At 34.3% G+C, this 22,079-nt stretch overlaps 1 protein-coding gene across 1 annotated transcript in view; it reads left to right on the forward strand.

Annotated features, from left to right (window-relative positions):
* Nucleotides 1-22,079, forward strand: part of LOC145669849 (uncharacterized) — a 142,362-nt gene that overhangs the window by 115,251 nt on the left and 5,032 nt on the right. The window contains exon 4 of the mRNA XM_081738196.1: nt 17,849-18,038. Within this exon, the coding sequence (XP_081594322.1) occupies nt 17,849-18,038 (190 nt within the window). The remainder of the gene's footprint in view (nt 1-17,848; nt 18,039-22,079) is intronic.

A 22,079-nucleotide genomic window follows, 5' to 3' on the forward strand; every position in this document is an offset into this window, starting at 1 on the left:
ATCGAAATGAAAATTCATTACACCAGTTTCTAGTAGCAATATTAAAATTTACTATTGATAATTTCTTTTCCTGATCTTTTATCACGTCGCATAGTATATAATTCCATCACGACCACCTTGTAGGCCTATATGTGCACACGATTTACATAAGTACTCACAGTCTGGGTACTTGACGTAGTTCATGGATCACAAGTGCTTACTGATATTAATGTTCATACGAGAACATTTTCTCGTGCTTGTTCCGGAAAGTATATCTTTCCCCCCAAAAATATTTCGGGCTACGTGAAGTGGGTGTTCCTTATCGTATCACTTGTTCACGAATAATGAAACCGCCGGTGCTAAAGTTAATTTAATTTGTTCGTAGTTCTTTATTAACAAATTACAAATTTCAACCATCCGAAGGAGAGATGAAAATGTTTGCTATTAATTACTGCCTGTGTTATTCTCATAAATATTGTTACCTACCATACACCTAGATTTTATATTATGATCTTTATGGTATAATGTACGACGTGGCTATTAAAGAATAGTGTGCTTTATCTAAGATAACAATGTGCTTTTATCGTGGGAAACAATGGACAGTTGAGGTAATGGTGGTTGGGGATAGAGAACTCGGGGCAACAGAATATGTTAACCGCCGGGGCCAACTAGTAGTCAGTCCGGCCCTGTACAAAACTCACATTTTTAGTCTGGTAGTCATTGAACTTTACATCTACATTGTTGGCAGGTCGAGAACAAAGTGTGATTTTTTCGCGCCACTCCGCTTAACTTCTTTTTTCCTTAACCAATCACAGCGCATTCGGAACACTTGGCTGAAATTCTCTTTATCCAAGTGTTCCATTCTGAAGTTTCCACAAGGAAAAAATTGGAGATTTAATTACGTGTCTTCTGTTATTGGTGAACTGCTATACTTTTTTTTTCAAACACAACAGAACACTTTCTTCATTATATCTGTTACTTTTCACTTCTTCAATATTGTAAGAAATATATTTTCTCTCGTTTATTACAGCGGCGATTTCCACGGTTATAATTTCAATATCAATACTGAATGAGGAGTAAAAATGTAAACGGTATCTTACGGCGAAGTGTTCATTAGATCGAAAATTTATAATAGATTTTCAGTGGAAAGAAAAGCATTTAAAAAAAAGGCAGGGACGAAAACCTAGAAGGAAAGATTGTAACAAAGTGTTTGTTACAAATGTAGGAACAAGAGGCTGTTGCTGTAGTTGGTCGTCAATTTCTGATAATCAGTGGTTCACAGCTGTGGGCGCAAGGAGAGTAAAACCGTTATTTTTGAAAATAACCTTAACATAGCATGATTTGATTTAGGGAATTATCGTGATAAAATTTAATGTAGTGGCGGGTACGTTTCGTTTAGTTCCGATAAGATGTTGCAAATTGAGCCTGAGGTCTCCTAGACCACTTTTTGAGCTCAATGTTGAATTAATTTTATTATATTATAATATAGACATTAATGTAATAGGTAGATGATCACCATATACCATGCGTATATGAAAGGTGTATCAGAAAACTAATCAACTGTAAGATGTTTCATGTATTTTCTGTTTCCTTAACCCTCGGTTAGTCGCGCCGCGGTCAAAAGCACCGCAGGTAAATTATTTTTGATCGTGTGTCCATTCTGTTTGTCCTACAGACTCCTTCGTCTAGCTAATCTTCCCCCTCACCTTCCCGAACATTTCTGCTCAATCACACCGTTATCCGTTGTTTAGTTTAAATACTAGTGATTGTTTAGTGATTGTGCGGTGCTTTCCACCGCGCGCGACTAACCGTGTAATGTTTTTTGTCAATGTTTCGCTCAGCATATGACCTTTCCTTTGGAGGTGTTTTAAGCTTTATAAACATAAATATTATTTTAATGGACGGAAGAGAGGTCGACAGAGTTAACAAACTGATACCAAGTGTGAAAAAAGAGAAAATTAGAAATGAACAGCTTAAAACAACTGAGGGAAATGTTAGGAATGATCTATTTGGATAAATCAGCCGAGATGATCTCGTGAAAGCTTTGTCTGAGGAAGATCATAACAAATATATATATATATATATATATATATATATATATATATATATATATATATATATATATATATATATATATATAATAAGTGAGTGAACACGAAAGGTGAAGTGATGAGTCTGCGAGTGAATCTGAAGATCTTAGACTCAGAAATGGCCAGCGGTTCCCCGAATATGGTCAGAGCAGGAGAGGACGAAATAAGCGACCACGAAGTGTATAACAGTGTAAATTTGATGATAACCTAAAATAATTCAATGTAGTGCTATATAGGTGAAGTTTCAAAATAACAGGACGTAAAATAATTCAATGTAAATTTGATTTGATTTCAATTTAGCGCCCATTTCAGCATCAAGGATCTACTGCGATCTATGTAAGTCGTGGATGTACTGCTTAACGTGGGATCCGACCCACATGAGCTAACACCGGGAATCGAAATCGGAGGTCCCATGCAAAGGTGTGTATGCTAACCGCTTAGCTACGAGTGAGATCTAATTGAATGTAAAATGCGCTGTGAAGCTTTGTTTTAGTGTTATGTTTATATAGTATTTATTTTACTAATTTACTATTGCATTTCTAATTTTAGACAAACCAAAGAGTTGACGAAAAGAAATTTAGAATTTTCAAAAAAAAAAAAACAGTGCGTAACTATCTATCTAAAGAAATATGTAACGAAAAAAATCATTTTAGTCAAAAATAAGAAATAAAAAAGCAGTACATGTCTAATTGTAGGTTCCTCTAATAGTTATTACTGTAAAAATTATTATAATAATAAAAATGTTATTCCCTCTTAATCAGAAAATATACAAAATTAAGTTTCTAATACAAGAAAAATGTTTAAAACGATATTTGCAACACATTACGTTCGTGCGGTCCTTTTGACCGCGCGCGACTACTCGCGTTACTTTTTCAGCGCGACTTCTCGAGGGTTAAAGTGTTTTCCTTTCGCTTTGTTTTTTCACACCCAAAAATAGTGACACTTGCTATGCGATAGAGATTTTCTTAGAATCTTTATTCAATACAAAGACTACGTCAGACACAAAAAATGAAATTAGAGCAAATTATGATTTTAACATCCCACTAGTATGCCCTCAAGGCTAAGGAAGACAGACGAAAGCAACTGAATGATGATCGAATGAGAATGTGGGAGAAAATGAAAGAAACCCACTAACATGATGTTGTTCATTACAATCTTACTTGATCGAGAATTACATCAGATTCAGACACATCATAGCAACAATTTTGTACTAAAAAGTTTCTACCTAAAATCAAACCTAGTCTACCCCACCACAATAGTATCAACGGTAGATATTTAACCAAATAAATACAAGGATAGTCATACATCTTGCAACATTCTTCCAACTAAAACGGCTGAGTGGCATACTCCATAATCAATCTTAACTACAAAAGTTCAAACTGGCTAAAGTGGTAGTGTGGCAAGTTGACCATTTAATACGGAAGCCACCTTTCCACCTGTAATTTTAACTAGTGAGGATGAGTGCTGAATGACGTCTGATACATGAAGTGGTACTATGTGAATTCTAACTCAGACATAATGCTGTTGTAACAAGATGGAAACATTTGCGAGATGGAAAGATGAAGCAAATCATAGCACATCAACTCGTTGGTTCTGGAAATTCCGTGTAGGTTGTAAAAATGTCGAAGATGCTATAAGGTCAGGCTCAGGTTAACATATTTGTATGACATATGACACGTCATTGCGGAAAATCCATCAATCAGTACACAACTTTTGTCGAAACAATTCAGCATGTCCACTTCACTGTAGTGTGTCATTTTCCGGTCAAGTTATCAAGGCAACCACACTGTGTCAAATGATCTGACTTCAGCTCAAGTCTAAAAAGAACGTTTGTTTGTCAAGAACTTCTGCAAAACGCTTGTATGTGCAGATCTTAAGCAGATTGTCAAATACGCATAAAAGTTGTTTCTTTTCTAGATTTGAATGTGGAAAATAAATATTACAGCAACGGCCAACTTACAGAACTAATTGTCAAACAGGGTCATTCCAAGCATAAAGTTCTGCTCCGTGAGTGATTAAACTACGAGTAATAATTCACTTTGAATTCATGCCTAAATATCATATCATCAATTACGACCTTTATTCCGTTCAGTTGGACCAGATATATGCTTCACTCTGCCAAAACTAATCTTACATTGGTAAACCAAAAGCTCGCTTTGTTGGAACAGAATAACGGAAAATCACATTTGGCGCTAAAGACGCAACTAAATATTCAAGACTTTGATGGGATTGAACTTATGCCATGTTCGCATTTAGTTCTCTCAAATGTTCCTTCGTATTAGTACCTGTATCAGTCCTTGGTGTACTTCCTCAAATCATGATACTGCACCAACTAATAGGTGGTGGAAACAGCAGTGTCTGATTTCTTTGCTACTAAGGACAAGACCAGGTAGATGCACGGAATTGAGAAACTGGCAAGAAGTTAGCTACAAACTGTCCAACTTGAGGTAATAACATTTAAATGTTAGCCTGTTTTAGTATTACTGGAATAAATACAAGTATGTTGTGTACCGGGATATTGTAGTCAATGGCCCCTCCTTCCATTAGTTCCAGATTAAATAATATAATGTTAAAATAGTGACACTTGTTTCCATACTATTAAACTTTGAACATAAATTTGATGTAAGATATCATCTTGCATGACTTCAACGTTAACTGCAAATTAGTCTGATAATTAAGCTGAGGACTACATGAAAAATCAAATAAAATCAAAATGTTATCAAAATATTCTCTCTAAAGCATGCATTCTCTTTCGATTCATGCAATTTACAGTACCTCTTCAGCCTGAGTGTCAGACTTTAAAAGTTGAAACTTAAAATAAAATCAATTTAACATCCTTAAAAAGGTATCTAATAGATATCCCAATACCATAAAATGCATAACCAAGCTCATAGTTTCAATGAAATAAACTGAACATTCCGAATTTTCTCTCGATCTCTCTTTAGCCCACTACTGTAACGTCCACCTGCACCTAACCTCTTCAGCTCGAACCCAAATCGAGACTGTTTCAAAAATAATAACAATAACAAAAACTGTAGATTTGAAGTATTTTAGAAAAAGCCTTGGCGATGGGGCTTGCGGATAGGTTCCTCCTCATCCCAAATCAATGTAAAGCTAACAACATACTCCAATATTCCTAGTGCAATTCGAAACAAATCAGGATAGACATATATACTTATAAGCTAAATGAACACAAGGATTCAATTATCAATAACAATTTTATTCAACCAGAGAAAGTGGTTGTGTATATGTGTTATTCCGTTAGAATAATCCATAAACACAAAACGAATAACAAAATATAAAATTCCAAAATATGGAATGTACTCCCATGCGCAAAAAAAAAAAAAAAAAAATTGCGCGTATACTGTAACTCACGATTTTTCGCAATTATTTCATTTTCCTTATGTTTATGGGTAAAATTCAGTTATTAGTATGTGGAGATAATAGAAAGCAATCCATCTAAGGAGATATTTCCAAAAAATATAATAAAATAATAAAAATATAAGCAAAAAACAAAATTATCTTCGGTTTTGTGTATACTGGCAATAATGTTTTCGAGGGAATTTTTGGAGTAGCACAGCACGATTGTAGAGGGAATTACAGAATTGGTAACAGAACAGGGGGACAGTTGAATCAAGGAACAGGAAAGTGGAATAAAATATTGCATTTATTGGCTTAAATCTATGGTGTAAATTGTCTGCCAAATATAAATTAGCTTCTGTAACCAAGATGTTGGACGGAAATATATAAACAAAGAGAAAAACTGTTGTCTTAAGTTTGGAAGTGACATGCTCTATAGCCATGAGCATTTATTTCTTAAGAAAAAGATAAACAACAAAAGAAAGTCTGTGTGGTCAAGTGGGTAGAGTGACGGATTAGTAATTCTTGTACTGTTTTGACCCCAGATCGAATCCCATCCGATCCTGTTCAATTTTTTTTCTTTACAAAACATTGTAGAAAGTGTATAATTTTTATGTTAATAAGAACCGGAACAATATAATAATGAAATAACTTTTTGTTTTTCTGATGACGTATTTATTCAGAATTAGATTACTATTTATTACTAATAGCGATTGTTTTTAGTTTATGGTATGGTATGCTTAATCATTCCCTCTCCGTGTTTTTTTTAACACAGCAGAAGTAACTTCAAACTTCAACTCACTGCGAGTGTGTCTGTAAAAAACAAAACAAGCGCGACCTGCAGCTTTACACACAGCGTGACGAACACAATCACAGCCATAGCTCGTTGTCTGTTCTAGTGTTTCTGTGTATGTGTGTTCCTTTTTAGAGTATTGACTCTCTCTCTCTCTCTCTCCTTTTGTTTCATATCAACAAGTGCAACAAATGCAAGTCTGTGTAAAAAAATATCAAGAATGCTTTCTTTAAATAAAACTAAATTTTACAGCTCTCTTTGTAAATAACACGAATGCTTCCGACAAATTATACAGTAGCATGAAAAACTGATAATAAAATTATCTAACGTGCATAAGCTTCTTTTTCTAGCATGACAACACATTAAAGATAAATTAAATTTTTGGGATTACAAATTATCACATTACGTGTCGGTGTAGGCCTATTCGTTTTCACATTCGAGCGACGAAAGAAGAAAGTGTGGTTATAGTTATAAAAACCGAATACCATATTTCAATGAATTCAAGTTACATGGCTCCTACATATCGAAAAAATTATTTTTCGATGTCAGTCCATCTATTCGTCTCTCAGTTTGTCACGCTTTTACACGCACTCAAATAGAGGCCATACTGTTCAACGTATCTGGACCGAATTCTAGACATAACGTTTTAATAACATACTATCTTTCGAATTTTATGTCCTTCGACATCTAAAAGTAAGGGTAATTTACTGTAGAATTAAAATTTAAAACAATTCAATTTTCTCAAGTAAAAAAACTGTGACGATTTTATTTACTTTTTATAAATATATATTTTATTAACGAATCTCCACCGCATATGAATAATTTTTCTGAAAAAATATATATGGTGTAATTTACTGTATGGTATGCGTTCTTTTTGCAGAATTTTCTCAACCACATTTCATAAATAAACGTATCATTAATAACCTAACAAACAACTCGTTCGAAGGAGTAGCTTAATCTTAGGGTGAGCTTTACCCCTCAGGCAATTTTGTTCATAATTCGTAAAGAAATGTTTCATTAATAAACTAACATACAGCATAAATCGTTTATTCCGATAACATACAGAAGAAGTGGTTTTCTCAAGGGTTGAATTTTTTTGGACAATTTTCTCAGTAATAACTGAGACAAATTTGTTCTAATTTCAGTAAAATATTTTCTGTAATCAATCTTACAATATGGTATAACTCGCTTGTTCCGAAAAGAAAAATCCAAAAGAGATACTTTGACAGTGATTTTTTCCCGACGATTTGCTTAAAAAATTATTCGATATACTGTCAAAATTACAGATAGAAAAGTTTACCTTTGGGGGTAAGCTTTTCCCGATGACCTTCCTAAAAAACACTCAGGAGATGTTTGTTGTTCATATTTTATAAATACATGTGACATAAATAACCTAGCTATATGGTATAATTCCCTCATCCGGAAAAACTAGAAATGGTATATTACTTTTGACAGTAAGTTTTACCCTGCGATTTTCTCAAGAACGACTCAGGCGATTGTGTTCGTATTTCATAAATAAATGTTTTACGAAAACACTAACAATATAGCATAGCTCGTTTGTCCTGAAAAGATCCACAAGGGATAATTTATTCTTGGGGGTGACTTTTTTCATGATTGTCTCAGAAATTACTCAGACGCTTTTGCTTATAGTTCACATACAATTATATCCTTAATAATTCTAATATATGGATCGAGTTATTTCTAACGAAAATATGACCAATGGGTACTTTAGTTTTGGGCCTGAAGTTTCTTCTAGCAAAGTTTTCCAAAACATTATTTTATTCGCAATTTCCCAAATAAATGTTTCAATAATAGTTACAGCCTAGCATAAGTCAGTGTAAAAAATTCGAGTGAGAAAATACAGTGCGTTTGCTCCGTATCCTTTCTTAAATATATTTTTTAATGTTACACCTAATCACAATTTTCGGAACAAAATCGAAACTTCTTTTTAAATGTGCCTTGTTGTGGTCAAATGGTTCAAGTGCATTGGTTCTGGATTTGATTTCCAGTGAGAGCTAGTGTATTTTCATCCAAGAGATGTGACACGTTGGTGCAAAGAAAAAAGTGTTTAAATAAGCCTAACCAATCTAATCAACAAAAGAAATAATACAATGTTACGAAATTATCGTAGAAACGTTGTTAATATTAGGTAGATGCGACTGAAATGTCCAAACGATTATTGTCAATTCCAAAGGCCTTTGTTTTCGTCCGGCGGGAGCTCATGTGGTTCGGATTCTACGTTAATCAGTAGGTCCACGTCTCATATAGCCTCGCTGCTGAAAGGGACGTTAAACTCAAAATCACATCACACATCTTTGTTTTCGCCTTTGTTTTAAATGTCTCTGTTCATGAGCTCCTTAGTGGCTAAGCGGTTAGCGAACGCGCCTTTGGCGTGGAAGACCCGGCTTCGATTCCCGGCGAGAGCTCACGTGCTTCGAAGTCCACGTTAATCAGTAGGCCGACGTCTCATATAGCTTCGTTGCTGAGCGAGACGTTAAACTCAAACTCAATGTCTTTGTTCATAAATGTCTTTGTGTATGGTTTTGCATATACGTGGCATGGACATTAAATTTTGATTTCTACGCCATATGTATCTAATTACATACACAGCTATAGAACGAACACAACGAACTTGGAATATCTACATTGTTTGCGTATGGAAAATAATCACGCTCTACTGCACAGGAGAGCCGTGTGTATGGAATTCCATACACATGGCAATCAACGTAATAAGAAATGTATAATAATAAGAATTAAGAATAATAATAATAATAATAATAATAATAAACAGAAAACAATACGATCACTTACATAATTTATAAGTTAACATTTAATAAGCATATAACTGCAATGGAATTAACTTGTTTCTCTCTCTCCCTGAACGCAACAGCCCTTATTGTGTTAAGGCGTAGAAGGGAACTTGTGGCACTCACGATTTGGGGCGGTGTGTGGTCACAACTTCGGATCCCTTTGTTGTTAGTCCTAGCTTTCTAGACGGATGCAGTTATTCGTCCAAGAGATGTGACGTAGAATATACAAGCAAATAGATTTTGTATTACTATTAAAGTAAATAATTATACTCATTCCCTCAATGTGATACTTGTGATTGCTTAACCGTATACAGACAGCTGATCCATGGAAGAATCGTTGATAATAATAATAATAATAATAATAATAATAATAATAATAATAATAATAATAATAATAATAATAATAATAATAAATAACACAAGCTCGACAAATAGTCTTGCAAATAATAGGAAAAAGTTTGCGTCACACAGTTCACTTTGCTGGACACACCAGTGTGCCGCGTTATACCGATTGTGGCACACTGGAATATATGTTATTGTTTTTTCAACTATTCCAACTGCTTCAATTGAAATGGATCTATAATAATAAGAGAGCGAATTTAGTCTTCTTACCCTTCGATTTAGAAATAAGGTTCGCGAGAATTTCATAAAAGAATAATATACTCAGAATTGTATATAGTAGTTTGTTTTATTCGAAATTACATACTTCCTGCAACTGTTTTTTGATTGAAATGATTTGAAATGAAATCTTTAAGTTTTACGTCCCTCGATTATGCCGGATAGGCTAAAGGAGACAGTGATGATAAGAAATGAATGAAATGATCGAGTGAAGAAGTGGGATAAAACGGGAGAACCTCGAGAAAACCCACGCACAGTGTTTGTCCAGCACAAGGTTCACTTGGCGCGAGCATAGATCGAACCAAGGACTCCATGCACCAGAGGTGAACGCTCTACCACTGAAACACCGTGGGCTCTGAAATTACTTAAAGGAGAAAGGGACTACTTTATGAAAACTTGATGACGAACACATTTGTTAAAAAATACCAACTTTGGGTGAAATATTGCTTATAGACAGGGGCGGATTAAGGCTTTTGGGGACCTAGAACCGACTGTTTTAAGGGGGCCCTATGTTAAGAATAGTTCCAGTGCATAAATTTTCTTTTCTGCCTTCCACAGCCTCATAGGCCTATGGAACTACCGAGAACTATGCTGTAATATTTGAATGTGCTCCAAGTTTAGAATAATTAGTTTAGTTAAATTCATTATTAACAATTAAATAATTGCATTCATTATTAACAAGTAAATGCTGCTGATGGAAAGACTTAAATCTAGCGATACCGCGAGCGTAACGAGCGGGAAAAAAATAGCATCGGTCTGAAGCCTATAATATAATAAGTTGATTACTATATTTTAGTATTAAACAGAAGGATTTTAAAGGGCTCCCTGAGCTTGGGGCCCCGAAGCCTGGGCTCCATTGGCTCCGCCCTAAATCCACTAATGCCTATAGATTATAAATTAAAGGGGACGGGCCGGGTCCGTTCTAAAAATTCCGGCCCTTGCAGACCTCTAGCCCCTGTGTATTTGCTATCTTTGAAAATACAGTAGAGTTTCGCTTATCCGACATGAAACAGGCAGGCAGAACGCCGGATAATATGGATGTATTAAGGAAAGACCTATTAAAAGTCAAACTATGATATAATTTTACATATTACGCATCTAATTATCATGTTTTGCAAGAAACAAATACAATGCATTGACTCAGTGACGTATCCAGCGTGAGGTCCTGGAAGCTGTCCCTTACCAAACCTCAAGCACTTTTTAATAAACCTACTTTTTCCCTTTTGAGGTTCTTTTATGTCAGATTACTTTGAGTCAGTGTCCAAACTGTGGACAATGCGTTGTTATAATTCTAACAAGTAACAATTTCCAAGTGTAACACTCCGATTTTGATAAAATTTGGCAGGTAGATACTACACATAAAATAAACAAATAAGTGCTTCTTTATTTTTTGCTGAAAAACGGTTTTAGGGGGCAAAAGCCCTCACCCAAAATTTTGAAAGTTGACGCCCGAAAGGCAAAAACAAGTGGACCAAAGTGAACGAAATTGTGAACAGATATTGCGGACATAAAATTAGGAAAGACGTGTTTTGTATTTTCCTGGAAAAAACGGTTAGGTGGGGCACTGACCCCTCCAAACTTTTGATCATGAAATATCAAAAGTGCTAATAACAGTATGCCAGAAGTGCCTAAATTTACACGAAGAATTGGAACAAATCTTTGAGTTAGTACAATAAGCAAAAAATAAACAAATACAGCTTTTTTATTTCCTGCGAAAAAACGGTTTTAGGGGGAAAAGGTCCAACCCAGAATTTTGAAATTGGACGCAAGAAAGGCAAGAAGAAATGGACCGAACTGAATGAAATTGTTCACAAATGTTGTAGAGGTAAGATGGAGGAATACGTGCTTCGTATTTTCCTGAAAAGAAAAAAAAACTGTTGAATGGACCGAGGCGTTGAGTGTCGGAAGGAGGGGACCGAAGAGAATGAAATTGTCTGTAGATATTGGATATGAAAAATAAAGCCTCTCGTGTTTCACAAGCGTCTCCATCAGATTTCTTCAGATCAACAACAAGCACAAACAGTTAGCGTATTTTGTAGTATATCACGAGGCAACTTTAACCCTTATAATGTTTTTCCGCATAAACAAAAACACGTGCCGATTAATTTCCTGTTTGTTGTTGATGTGCCAAAATTGATAGGGACATCTTAAAAACACGAAAGTCCTTATTTTACATATAGTCTATACAATATCTACACACATTTTCATTTGCTTCGGTCCATTAGGTAATATTTACTTTTTTTTGGGGGGAGGGGCTCTAGGTCCCAACACTGTTTTGTCGTACAAATTAAAACACATTTCATTTATTGTTTTGCAAATCGTCCCTATACGAAGTTAAGTTGCAATTCTCCATACTCTTTAGGAACTTCTGACGTATACTTATTTGCACTTTTAATATTTCGTAATCAACAGCTTAGAAGGTCCGTTCCCCACTCAACCGCTTTTTTTCCAGGAAAATTCGAAACACAATTACCTCAATTTACGTCTAGAATATCTATGCACGATTTCAAAATTTTGGGTGGGGAATTCTGCCCCCTAAAACCATTTTTTCGCAGAAAATAAACCCGTCTTCGTTTGTTTTTTGCGTGTTGTCCCTACACAATGTGTCGTTCAGATTCTTCATGTCCTTTAAGCACTTTTGACATACTATTATTAGCACTTTTGATATTTCACGATCAAAGTTTTGGAGGGGTCTGTGTCCCACCCAAACTTTTTTTTTTTTTTTTAAGGAAAATTCGGAACCCGTATTCCCTCATTTTTCGTCTGCAATATCTTTGCACAATTTCATTCATTTCGGTTCACTTCTTCTTACCTTTCGGGCGTCAACTTTCAAAATTTTGGGTGAGGGCTTTTGCCCCCTAAAACCGTTTTTCCGCAGAAAATTAAAAAAAACATGTATTCGTTTATTTTATGTGTAGTATCTGCCTGTCAAATTTTATCAAAATCGGAGTGTTACACTTGTTACATTAAGAATATACCGTAATGCCATTGATACCAGGTGGAACTAAAGAACACTTTTAAATGGGATTACAATTTCGTTTCCGTTCTGTTTATAACATTACTGTATTAGAACGATACACTCATTGCCATTTGCTATTTTTGTTATGTGATAGAATATACGTAGCAGACAGTTTTCCTTTCATGTCCCTAGAAAATATTTTTTTTGATTTCGTTTGTGTTAGAATGCAGTTTGACCGGTTCATAAATGAAAAGTAAGAAATGTTTAAGAGAAATACAGAATTGTTGCATTATTATTATTATTATTATTATTATTATTATTATTATTATTATTATTATTGATGTTTTTGAAACATTAGAATTACGTGCTTACGAGCTTTCGTGTCGGACCCCCTCCGAAAAGTAAAGCTGGATATGTGCCTGCACTGAATGATAGACGTATGAGTCAAGGTATGGACGGGCGTGCTAGGCGATCGAGTCCGGAGCATCAAAAACAGACTAAGACCACAACTTGCAGTTTTTCTTGCCGATTGATGCTGCTTTTTACCTGCTATGATATGTCGGATAATAATGTGAAATAAACGGAGGTCAAGTCCATGGCGTATTGGTGTTTCATGCACCTAGACCTGTAAAATATGTGTGCCTGCCGAAAACATCTTTCACCCACTAGCTAAATTTGTGGGTATTATCGCACATCTTGCCTTATAAAGTATAGTCTTATAAAGAATATATATAGCATGCTAAAAACCTAAAGACCAAATTCAATGATTTTCTATAGTTTTCTTTTTTAATAACGGGAAACTTGTTTATTTCATCAGAATAAATCACGTTTGATACTAGGATGTCTGTTTCTGTCTATATATATTTTTCATACTTTATTGGAGACAAATTTGTTTTTTTGTTTGCTTTTTTTCAAGAAAGGAGGATGATAAAAGAAGCTATATAACAGCATAAACTGAAGGCAATGGCTATTACTAATAGTACACTAATTCTAAATAAATACGTCATCAGAGAAAACAAAAAGTTATTACTTTATTGTATTGTTTCAGTTTTTATTAACATACAAATTATACACTTCTATAATGTTTCGTAAAAAAAATGAACAGGATCGGATGAGATTCGACCTGGGGTCAAAACAGTATAAGAATTACTAGTCCGTCACTCTACCCACTTGACCACACAGACTTTCTTTTGTTGTTTATCTTTTTCTTAAGAAATAAATGCTCATGGCTATAGAGCATGTCACTTCCAAACTTAAGACAACAGTTTTTTTCTTTGTTTATATATTTCCGTCCAACATCTTGGTTACAGAAGCTAATTTATATTTGGCAGATAATTTACACCCTAGATTTAAGCCAATAAATGCAATATTTTATTCCACTTTCCTGTTCCTTGATTCAACTGTCCCCCTGTTCTGTTATCAATTCTGTAACTCCCTCTACAATCGTGCTGTGCTGCTCCAAAAATTCCCTCAAAAACATTATTGCCAGTATACACAAAACCGAAGATAATTTTGTTTTTTGCTTATATTTTTATTATTTTATTATATTTTTTGGAAATATCTCCTTAGATGGATTGCTTTCTATTATCTCCACATACTAATAACTGAATTTTACCCATAAACATAAGGAAAATGAAATAATTGAGAAAAATCGTGATTTACAGTATACGCGCAATTTTTTTTTGCGCATGGGAGTACATGAATTTTGGCTATTTAATTTTGATAAAAATTGGTCGTTTCATATAACGTGTTGTTTCAAAGTTAATAATTTCCAATCCAGAGAAATAGCGAATTCTCAAAAATGTATCAAATTCTTTTCAATTAATTTAGTCAAATTCACGAATCAGCAAAAATATTATCCTATACGACAATTCTTGCGAATTATTTAAGAAAAACTCCAGTCTTAATTCTGAACAAATATTTGCTAAACAACCAACTAATTGAATAATATAATTAGTATTTACTCTGAGTAACAATAAATTCTCTCAAAAACTTGGTCGTTTTAAGTATTTAATCTGACAACAAATTTTCTTAATTATCTATGAACTTTTGTATATAAATGTATTGCCGGCGCATGAATAATATTTCAACCTGAAAAATCTTTTACTACTACTGACTCAATTCCTCAATTCATTTATTAAATCAAAGCTTAATTTACCAAATTTATTCTCCATTTAAACATTTAGTTTTTGGAGAAAAAGAAATATTATCAATTCTCATCGATTATTCAGGCTTAAATGCGTCTAAATCGAAATAGATAACCATTAAATAACTGGAAAACAAGAATGGAAGAAATAATGGAACACTATTCAATAATACATGTAATTTTCCTCTACAAAATCCAGCTCAAAATTCTCTCGCCAAATCTGGGGTATTGATTACCAAGAAAAGAGTACTATTAGGGAATATATACCAAATTTCTATCCTAAACAAGGCGGATATTCGAGTCACAACCTGACAATACAAAAACATGAAACGTGACACAACTACTTTTCTTTTATTAACAAGCAATTCACACTCACCTTATTCGATGTTCTATATTTTACCTCCATTCAATGCAATCAAAGTTGTAACCTCCGGCTCCTGTCAGACTAAATTTTCGTGAACCTTAGCATTCGACAATTTGGTAGATTGAGTGCCAGTGAATGAATTACCGTCGCCATTCACCCGAGTTTTCAAAGCTACTAAGGCAACAACATTTTCAAAATGAAATAGTCATATCGAATTAAATACAGGTTTTAGCTGGTAAAAGTCAAGACCGATCATCCAGCCACAAATTAAACTTTCAACATTTTTCCACCACACAACTACGATTCTCCACAAGGTTACCATAAAAACTTGAAGTATTCACTATTCCACAGACTTCCGTGATTACAAATTCACAAAATAAATTAAACTCAATATTAAACAGCACTGTATAAGTAAAGTATCACTTTACTGCGGGCATTTAAATTTCCCCGAAATAGGCCACCTCGGCTTGGCTCCAATCTCTTTCTTAGAGATTGCCGTTTTAACAAAATATCATAAAACCCACAGTTGGGCATTTATGTTGAAATCTCACTTCTAGTAATATAGCACACTTAGTAATAACTATGTCTTTCATTTCTTTGGCACTATGTTCCAAGTTGCCCCATGCTAACCACTTTGACATAGAATAACGAAGCACTTCCAACAACTAGCCAAACGAACGTAAAGAGCAAGGAAAATTAGGGAACAAGTCAGGTAACACGGAGTGTTACGGTGACTCGAAGACCAAATCGCGTAACCAAGCCACGCCCCCTCCTACGCAATTTCATACCTTTTTCTCTCTCTCTCAGCAATACTCTACGAACCAAATCTTTCTTTTTCATTCATTTCATTTAAGTTTTTTTTAAAGTAACAGTCCTAAACAATGGCCAGTATAAATATAATGGGACTTATTCAGAGTCATTTTGACGTCTGATTAACGTCATACTACGGGGTTGACTAAAGGATGGTTATCAAAATTGTGTTTAGAGTCTCTGATTAGGACGTAGTATTTGACGAAGTCAATAACGTGTGACTAATTAATCTAGAGCAGAGGCTAATCTTTTCTCCACGGTTTAGCGTCCGACACATTACGTATTTCGTATTTCATGTGTTTTCATTTATACAGACTACGCGTGCGCTGATTTACTTTTCCGTAGTTGCCACATTTGTTTTTCTATCCCAATGCATTGCGGTTATATAAGTTAATCACACCCAAATCATCTTTTAGTTGTACTCAAAGTAGACTCTGAATACCAAAAAGTGTACCTTCCTTAGTAAAGTGTTAGAATACTACTAACTAGTCTGTGACTAACACTCGGTTAACGAATTCTCTCTGAATACCGCCCAATGAAATTAATTAATGACTAATCATTTTTAAATATAACAACATTCACAGTAACTATAACCAAATATAATTGACACTTATTATTTTTTCTTTTTAATGTAATCCTTGGACGAGTCCATTTTTCGTAGGTACAGGCAGCTCAAAAATGATAACTCGTTACACTACAGTTGGGCCGCGGGGGCTCAGTGGTAGAGCGTTCACCTCTGGTGCTTGGGGTCCCGGGTTCGATCCCAGCCCCCGCCAAGTTAACTTTGTGGTGGACAAACACCGTGTGCGTGAGTTTTCTCGGGGTTCTCCCGTTTGCTCCCACTTTCTTCATTCCACCATTTCATTCATTACTCATTATCACCGTCTCCTTTAGCCTAACCGGCATAATCGTGGGACATAAAACTTAAAGATTTCATTTCATTTTTTTCGTTACACTACACTTGGGAGATCAACGTGCATTGTTATTCCTGGTTGAAGAAGAGGGTCTAACAGCGATTGTGTCGTTTGCGACACATATTACGAGCGGAGTTCTGTCTTCAGTTACGTAGATTTCTATACATGCGCTTCCATATTCTACTTTTAATTCTAAATAAGTGTACGAGACAGGGTGCAACTCTACCAACTGTGATTTGTCTCTTTTCCCACAGAACAACATTCCAATTTCCAGTTTCCACAAGAAATATATTTCGTAACAAGTCATTTTCTAAGAATTATAATGCAATCCTTCTTGATAATGCTATTGGTTTGAACAACTGTGGGACAAGAGATGAAAAAATATTTTTAAGATCTGTAAATATTTTGGTCTCGTTTATTACTTAAGAACCAGTAGTTATCTACTAGCTATAAAGTCGAGCTTTCCATAAATATACAAACAATTCAAACGGTCATTAAAACGATATCAGTTTCAACATTAAGCTCAAAGTTAAGCTTATCAACATTTAAGAAAAAAATGAATAACTTAAAGACAATGAAATATGTTTAAAATGTAGAACGTTCAGTGTGCAAACATTATTGTAGCCCAGAAATTAATGTCCGTAGTTTCTAAAGTCATAATTATTAGGCCCACAAATTTATTCACTTTACGGAGATTTTAAAGCAATTATTCGTTCATGTCAAAAGCGTTTAGCAGGTGGTACCTGGCTTCCTTTCTACATTTTCATATCCTTTTTTTTTCAAGTTGTTCCTATTATTTTTTAAATGAGGATAAGCCTAGATGAGAGTCTTAAGAGGGGACACAATTACTATATTCAAAGCTATTATTACTGCTACTACTATATTACTATTACCAATAATAATGGAAATAATAAGTTTAATCTTGATTACTCTCTTTTGTTTTATTACTTAGCATCTTATGTCAAAACACACACATAAACTCACCGTACAATCTTCTATTTTAAGACTTCAGCTCGTTGGAATACAGAAACTCAACAAACTGTGGTTATTGTCCACGACTCCAAAGGTATGAGAGTACATTGGTCTAACAAGAAAGTCATGAATATGGAACTTCCTGGTCTGCCAACTAACCCAAACCTATATTATTTTATCGGAGTGTATCGAGACACAATAAGACCCCTGTCGAGGGTTAAAGGTAAGATCTGTTTTGCTAATGATAAATATATACTACGGCTAATGGTAATTTAGTCCAATAGATTTCAGTGTTAAAATTAATCAATAAGTTGTTCAAATAATATAATAGTTCTTCAAGTCATCACCACTCGTTAGTCATAACAAATTTTCTTCTTTCAATAATGCGAACATTCATACTGTAAAAATTTAATACATAAGTATTATCTACTTTTACTTGGGTTTTCGAAATGTCTAACTGTTGTAAACAAATCGTGTCATACGCATAATGATGAAGTACTATACGAAGTTGAAACACAAATAACATTAGTTTTCTTCTAAAACTTACAGAAAAGACAATGAACATATCTGTGTTGGTTGTTTTCGTTCTCTACACCATAATGTTTATTTCAGTAAAGCTACCAATTTACCATTGATTAAAAAATCGCGTCGTTATAAATAACCTACGGATTACCTTGAAATTCTTAAAGATAAAAAAAATGATTAAGTAAGTGAATTGCTATACCTTAATGGAAGTGGCAGCTTCGATGTAATTGTTCGTGTCGGTATAAAATACATATTTTAAATAATTTGCCAATTAAAAATTCGATGTAACATATATACGACATATCATTATACCCTTTCGTGGGCCAATTTTTTCTGCAAGTGATACAACGATACCTCTTCCATGTTACCAAACACGCACTCAAAACAACCAAGCAATAAAAGAAATGATTCTTCTAGTGCTATTCCCATTTCCGTGGTGAAAACGACTCATAACCAATGCGAATATCATTTCCCAATGGAGCAAATAAGAGCATACCTATGTTCCCTTGGCAGGAACTCTTCTTTCCATTGCCCACGAAAGGGTTATTACTCTATCTAAACAAGGCACGAAAGTAATCCTTACGAATTAAAACTTCGATCGATAACAGTATAGAATGTTAATATATATCAAAACCTGGTTTTAGTCGTAACATGTAACTCGGGAAACGTTTAAAAACTATAAATATTTCAATTTCACGAGTAGAAGTCAGAATGACCTCACCTTAACGACCTTATGTTCCAATATGTAATAAATTAAAATAACCCTAAATATTCTCAAGAGTTTAAATATCTAGATTGTTTTACAACAGTAAATATAACGCTCAGTGAGGCGATGCAATCATCTGAATGGGGAATTTTAGATCCAAGTAGTAAGGGAAAATGCTTGAACTGGTATCTGCTGAAGCGTATCCAAGTGAGGATTGTGTACGTCTGGTGATAATACAATGCGACATTTTTCAACTCGCGAAATTGAAATCCGGATTCTCTTCTAACAATGCTCTGAATTTTTGCTGGAGCTATGGAACTTCGTATGTATACCATTTTGAGCGTGACGACAATCGAAAGTCGTGCTTTGGCGAAGTCAACACCAATGATAAAAAAATTAGAAACAGTAGAAAGCACAAAGCTGACGAAACAAATTCTTCTATACGGAAACACTTTTAAGCAGGAAGGTACCATTGACGTGAAATGCAAATTTGTACATCATACTGGTCATAAATACTCCCACCACAGGAAGGATTGCAAAATGACCGGCCGGAAATGGAAGACAAGTAGATTGTATACCCATGACAATACTCTCGCGAAGATAGTCATAAGACGCGTAGTTTGTATTTACATAGATTACAGTGGTAATGTTACTGAGCAAAAATAAATAGCTAATCGAATACGTAGGTGACAGAAGGTGTGACGATGATTCAGCAGAGAAGACAGTACCGAATATTTAACCATATATTCATTATTTAAATAATGCAAATTAGATTATGGAATAATTTAAAATAATAATAATAACACACTTGTAGTGAGAAAATAAGCAACGAAAATGGCAAGAGTACGTAAGATATCGAATATTTAGTGTAAATGACCAAATCTAAAACCATGAAATAGGGAAAGTCAAAACAATGAAAAACAAGTAACACTAATATAGAGCTGAGGATCAAGAAAATAACTTCGTTTTCGGTATAAGAACACACATTCAATCCTTTTCATTAGAAAACCAACGATACGTCTCGCTTCATCAACAGCAAGATTACTTAAATTTTAATTTGTAGGATTACAGCCAGCGTCGTTGGCTATGAAGAGGAACCTCGACAAGATACATAAAGTCTTTGACGATAACAATATAAAGAGCTTCACTGTGCAAATCTCCTTGAAGGACACCATTTCCATGAGAGCACTCAATGATATATGAATCTATACACACCTTCAGATAATGCGACTAAGAATTATTTTAATAATTTCACAGTGTCTGTACAAAAACCCAACTCATGAACCTACAAATATCCTCTAAGTTTTTCGTAACGCTTAACCATACACACACACACACACACACACACACACACAGACACGCATCTCTCTCCCTCTGTATATATATCAAATATTGTTGTAAATAGAACAAAAACGGTTCGTATTTTTTCAGAAATGTACGTTTTTTTAAAAAAACATTGCCTCTCGGTTTTTTTTTCTAAATTTCGTTTTTTTAGATAGTCAATTATAATGCATCTAACGTCTATTTAAGTATGAAATATTTTTATGTAGGTGTAATCACCGTAAAATGCAACATAAATTAAACGCTAGATACTGATACGCTACAAATATTTGACAATTTACATGAATACCATACCTATTAATAATTCGGGTTACAGCAGCCTTCATCATTATCAACTAAGAAATAAAAGTAGAAATGAAATTTTGTTTCTTCGTGAAAGCAGGCCTTTAATAAGTACGAAAATAATGTCACGAACAGTATAAAATTCCAATAACTTGTCTAAAGATAAAAACTAATACTAATTTGCCTAATAGTATTTTTCTAAATGTCATATATAAATAATTTGTCGACTAGATATATATGATATGCAGAGCCGGCTCTGCCATATATGCAACACGTGCATTTGCGTGGAGCGGCAAACTTGGATAGTCCGGCAAAATCTGTCGTTTCTTGTTGGAAACAGACTTCATGATGATGGTAGTTAAATTTAATAAGCTGACCTATTTGAATACTACATTCATAAATTATGTTTAGGTTGCATTAGTTTAAGGTCACATGGGCAATGCCAAAGCAAATGGTCGAATAAATCCGAGCACAAATTGCTTGATTGCTTTCAAATGCAAGAATTCAATTCTCGAATAGTAGTGTATATCTGTTCCATTCAGTAAGTTATCACAGTTTTGATATGAAACTAGTCTTGTTTCTGTCAGAAACAAGTTCCTTATCATTGAAGATAGAAACAAGTTTTTTTTTTAAATGTTAGAAGATGTAGAAGAAAAATCAAGAAATAAAGATAAAAGAGCTAGTTGCACTGGAATTGAAAACTGATACATTGAGATTGAAGCTCGATAGTGAATTCTATAAAAAGGATTACCATCTTTCCTCTGCAGGTGTGTTTGCTTTATCTTTCACTAACATAATAGATTAATATTTAAAGAAAAAAAACAAACACAACGGGATTGCATTTCTAATAAGTATTTAAGCCTTTCTGAGTGCGACTGCACTTATCCTCACCTTTGTTGTTCATGCTGAATTAGCACACTTAAAATCATGATTAACATTTAATATTTGTTCTTTCTGGAGAAAGGGGGAGGTGGCAAATTATGCCATTGCACGAGGCGACAAATTGACTAGGACCGGCCCTGATGATATGTATATAAAAGACATGAATATAAGATGACTCAATTTGAAGTAATGCAGGGTGTTTCAAAATTAATATTAGGGTTTTGAAACTATAGTATCTATTACAATTAACTTACAATTATAAATATTATATCAAATGAAAGAGCAACTCAAACAGTTTTGTATGCACGCGTGTACATGCATTGTTTCTTCTGTCTGCCATTAGAAAGAGCAAGTAGCAAAGATGGAGACTAGAGAGCAGAAAGCTTTTTGTGTTTTAATGAAGACTGAATTTATACAGTGCAACCTCTGTGTGAAGAATATTAACGAGACGCTTGCAACTTCGTCTTTATCGTTTGCAGTTGTTACAGATCTAAATCCTACAGACTACAGTTTACGTGCCAATTTCGC

The sequence above is a fragment of the Thermobia domestica genome, chromosome 14, assembly GCF_964235325.1.
Source record: "Thermobia domestica chromosome 14, izTheDome1.hap1.1, whole genome shotgun sequence".
Classification (NCBI taxonomy): Eukaryota; Metazoa; Arthropoda; class Insecta; order Zygentoma; family Lepismatidae; genus Thermobia; species Thermobia domestica.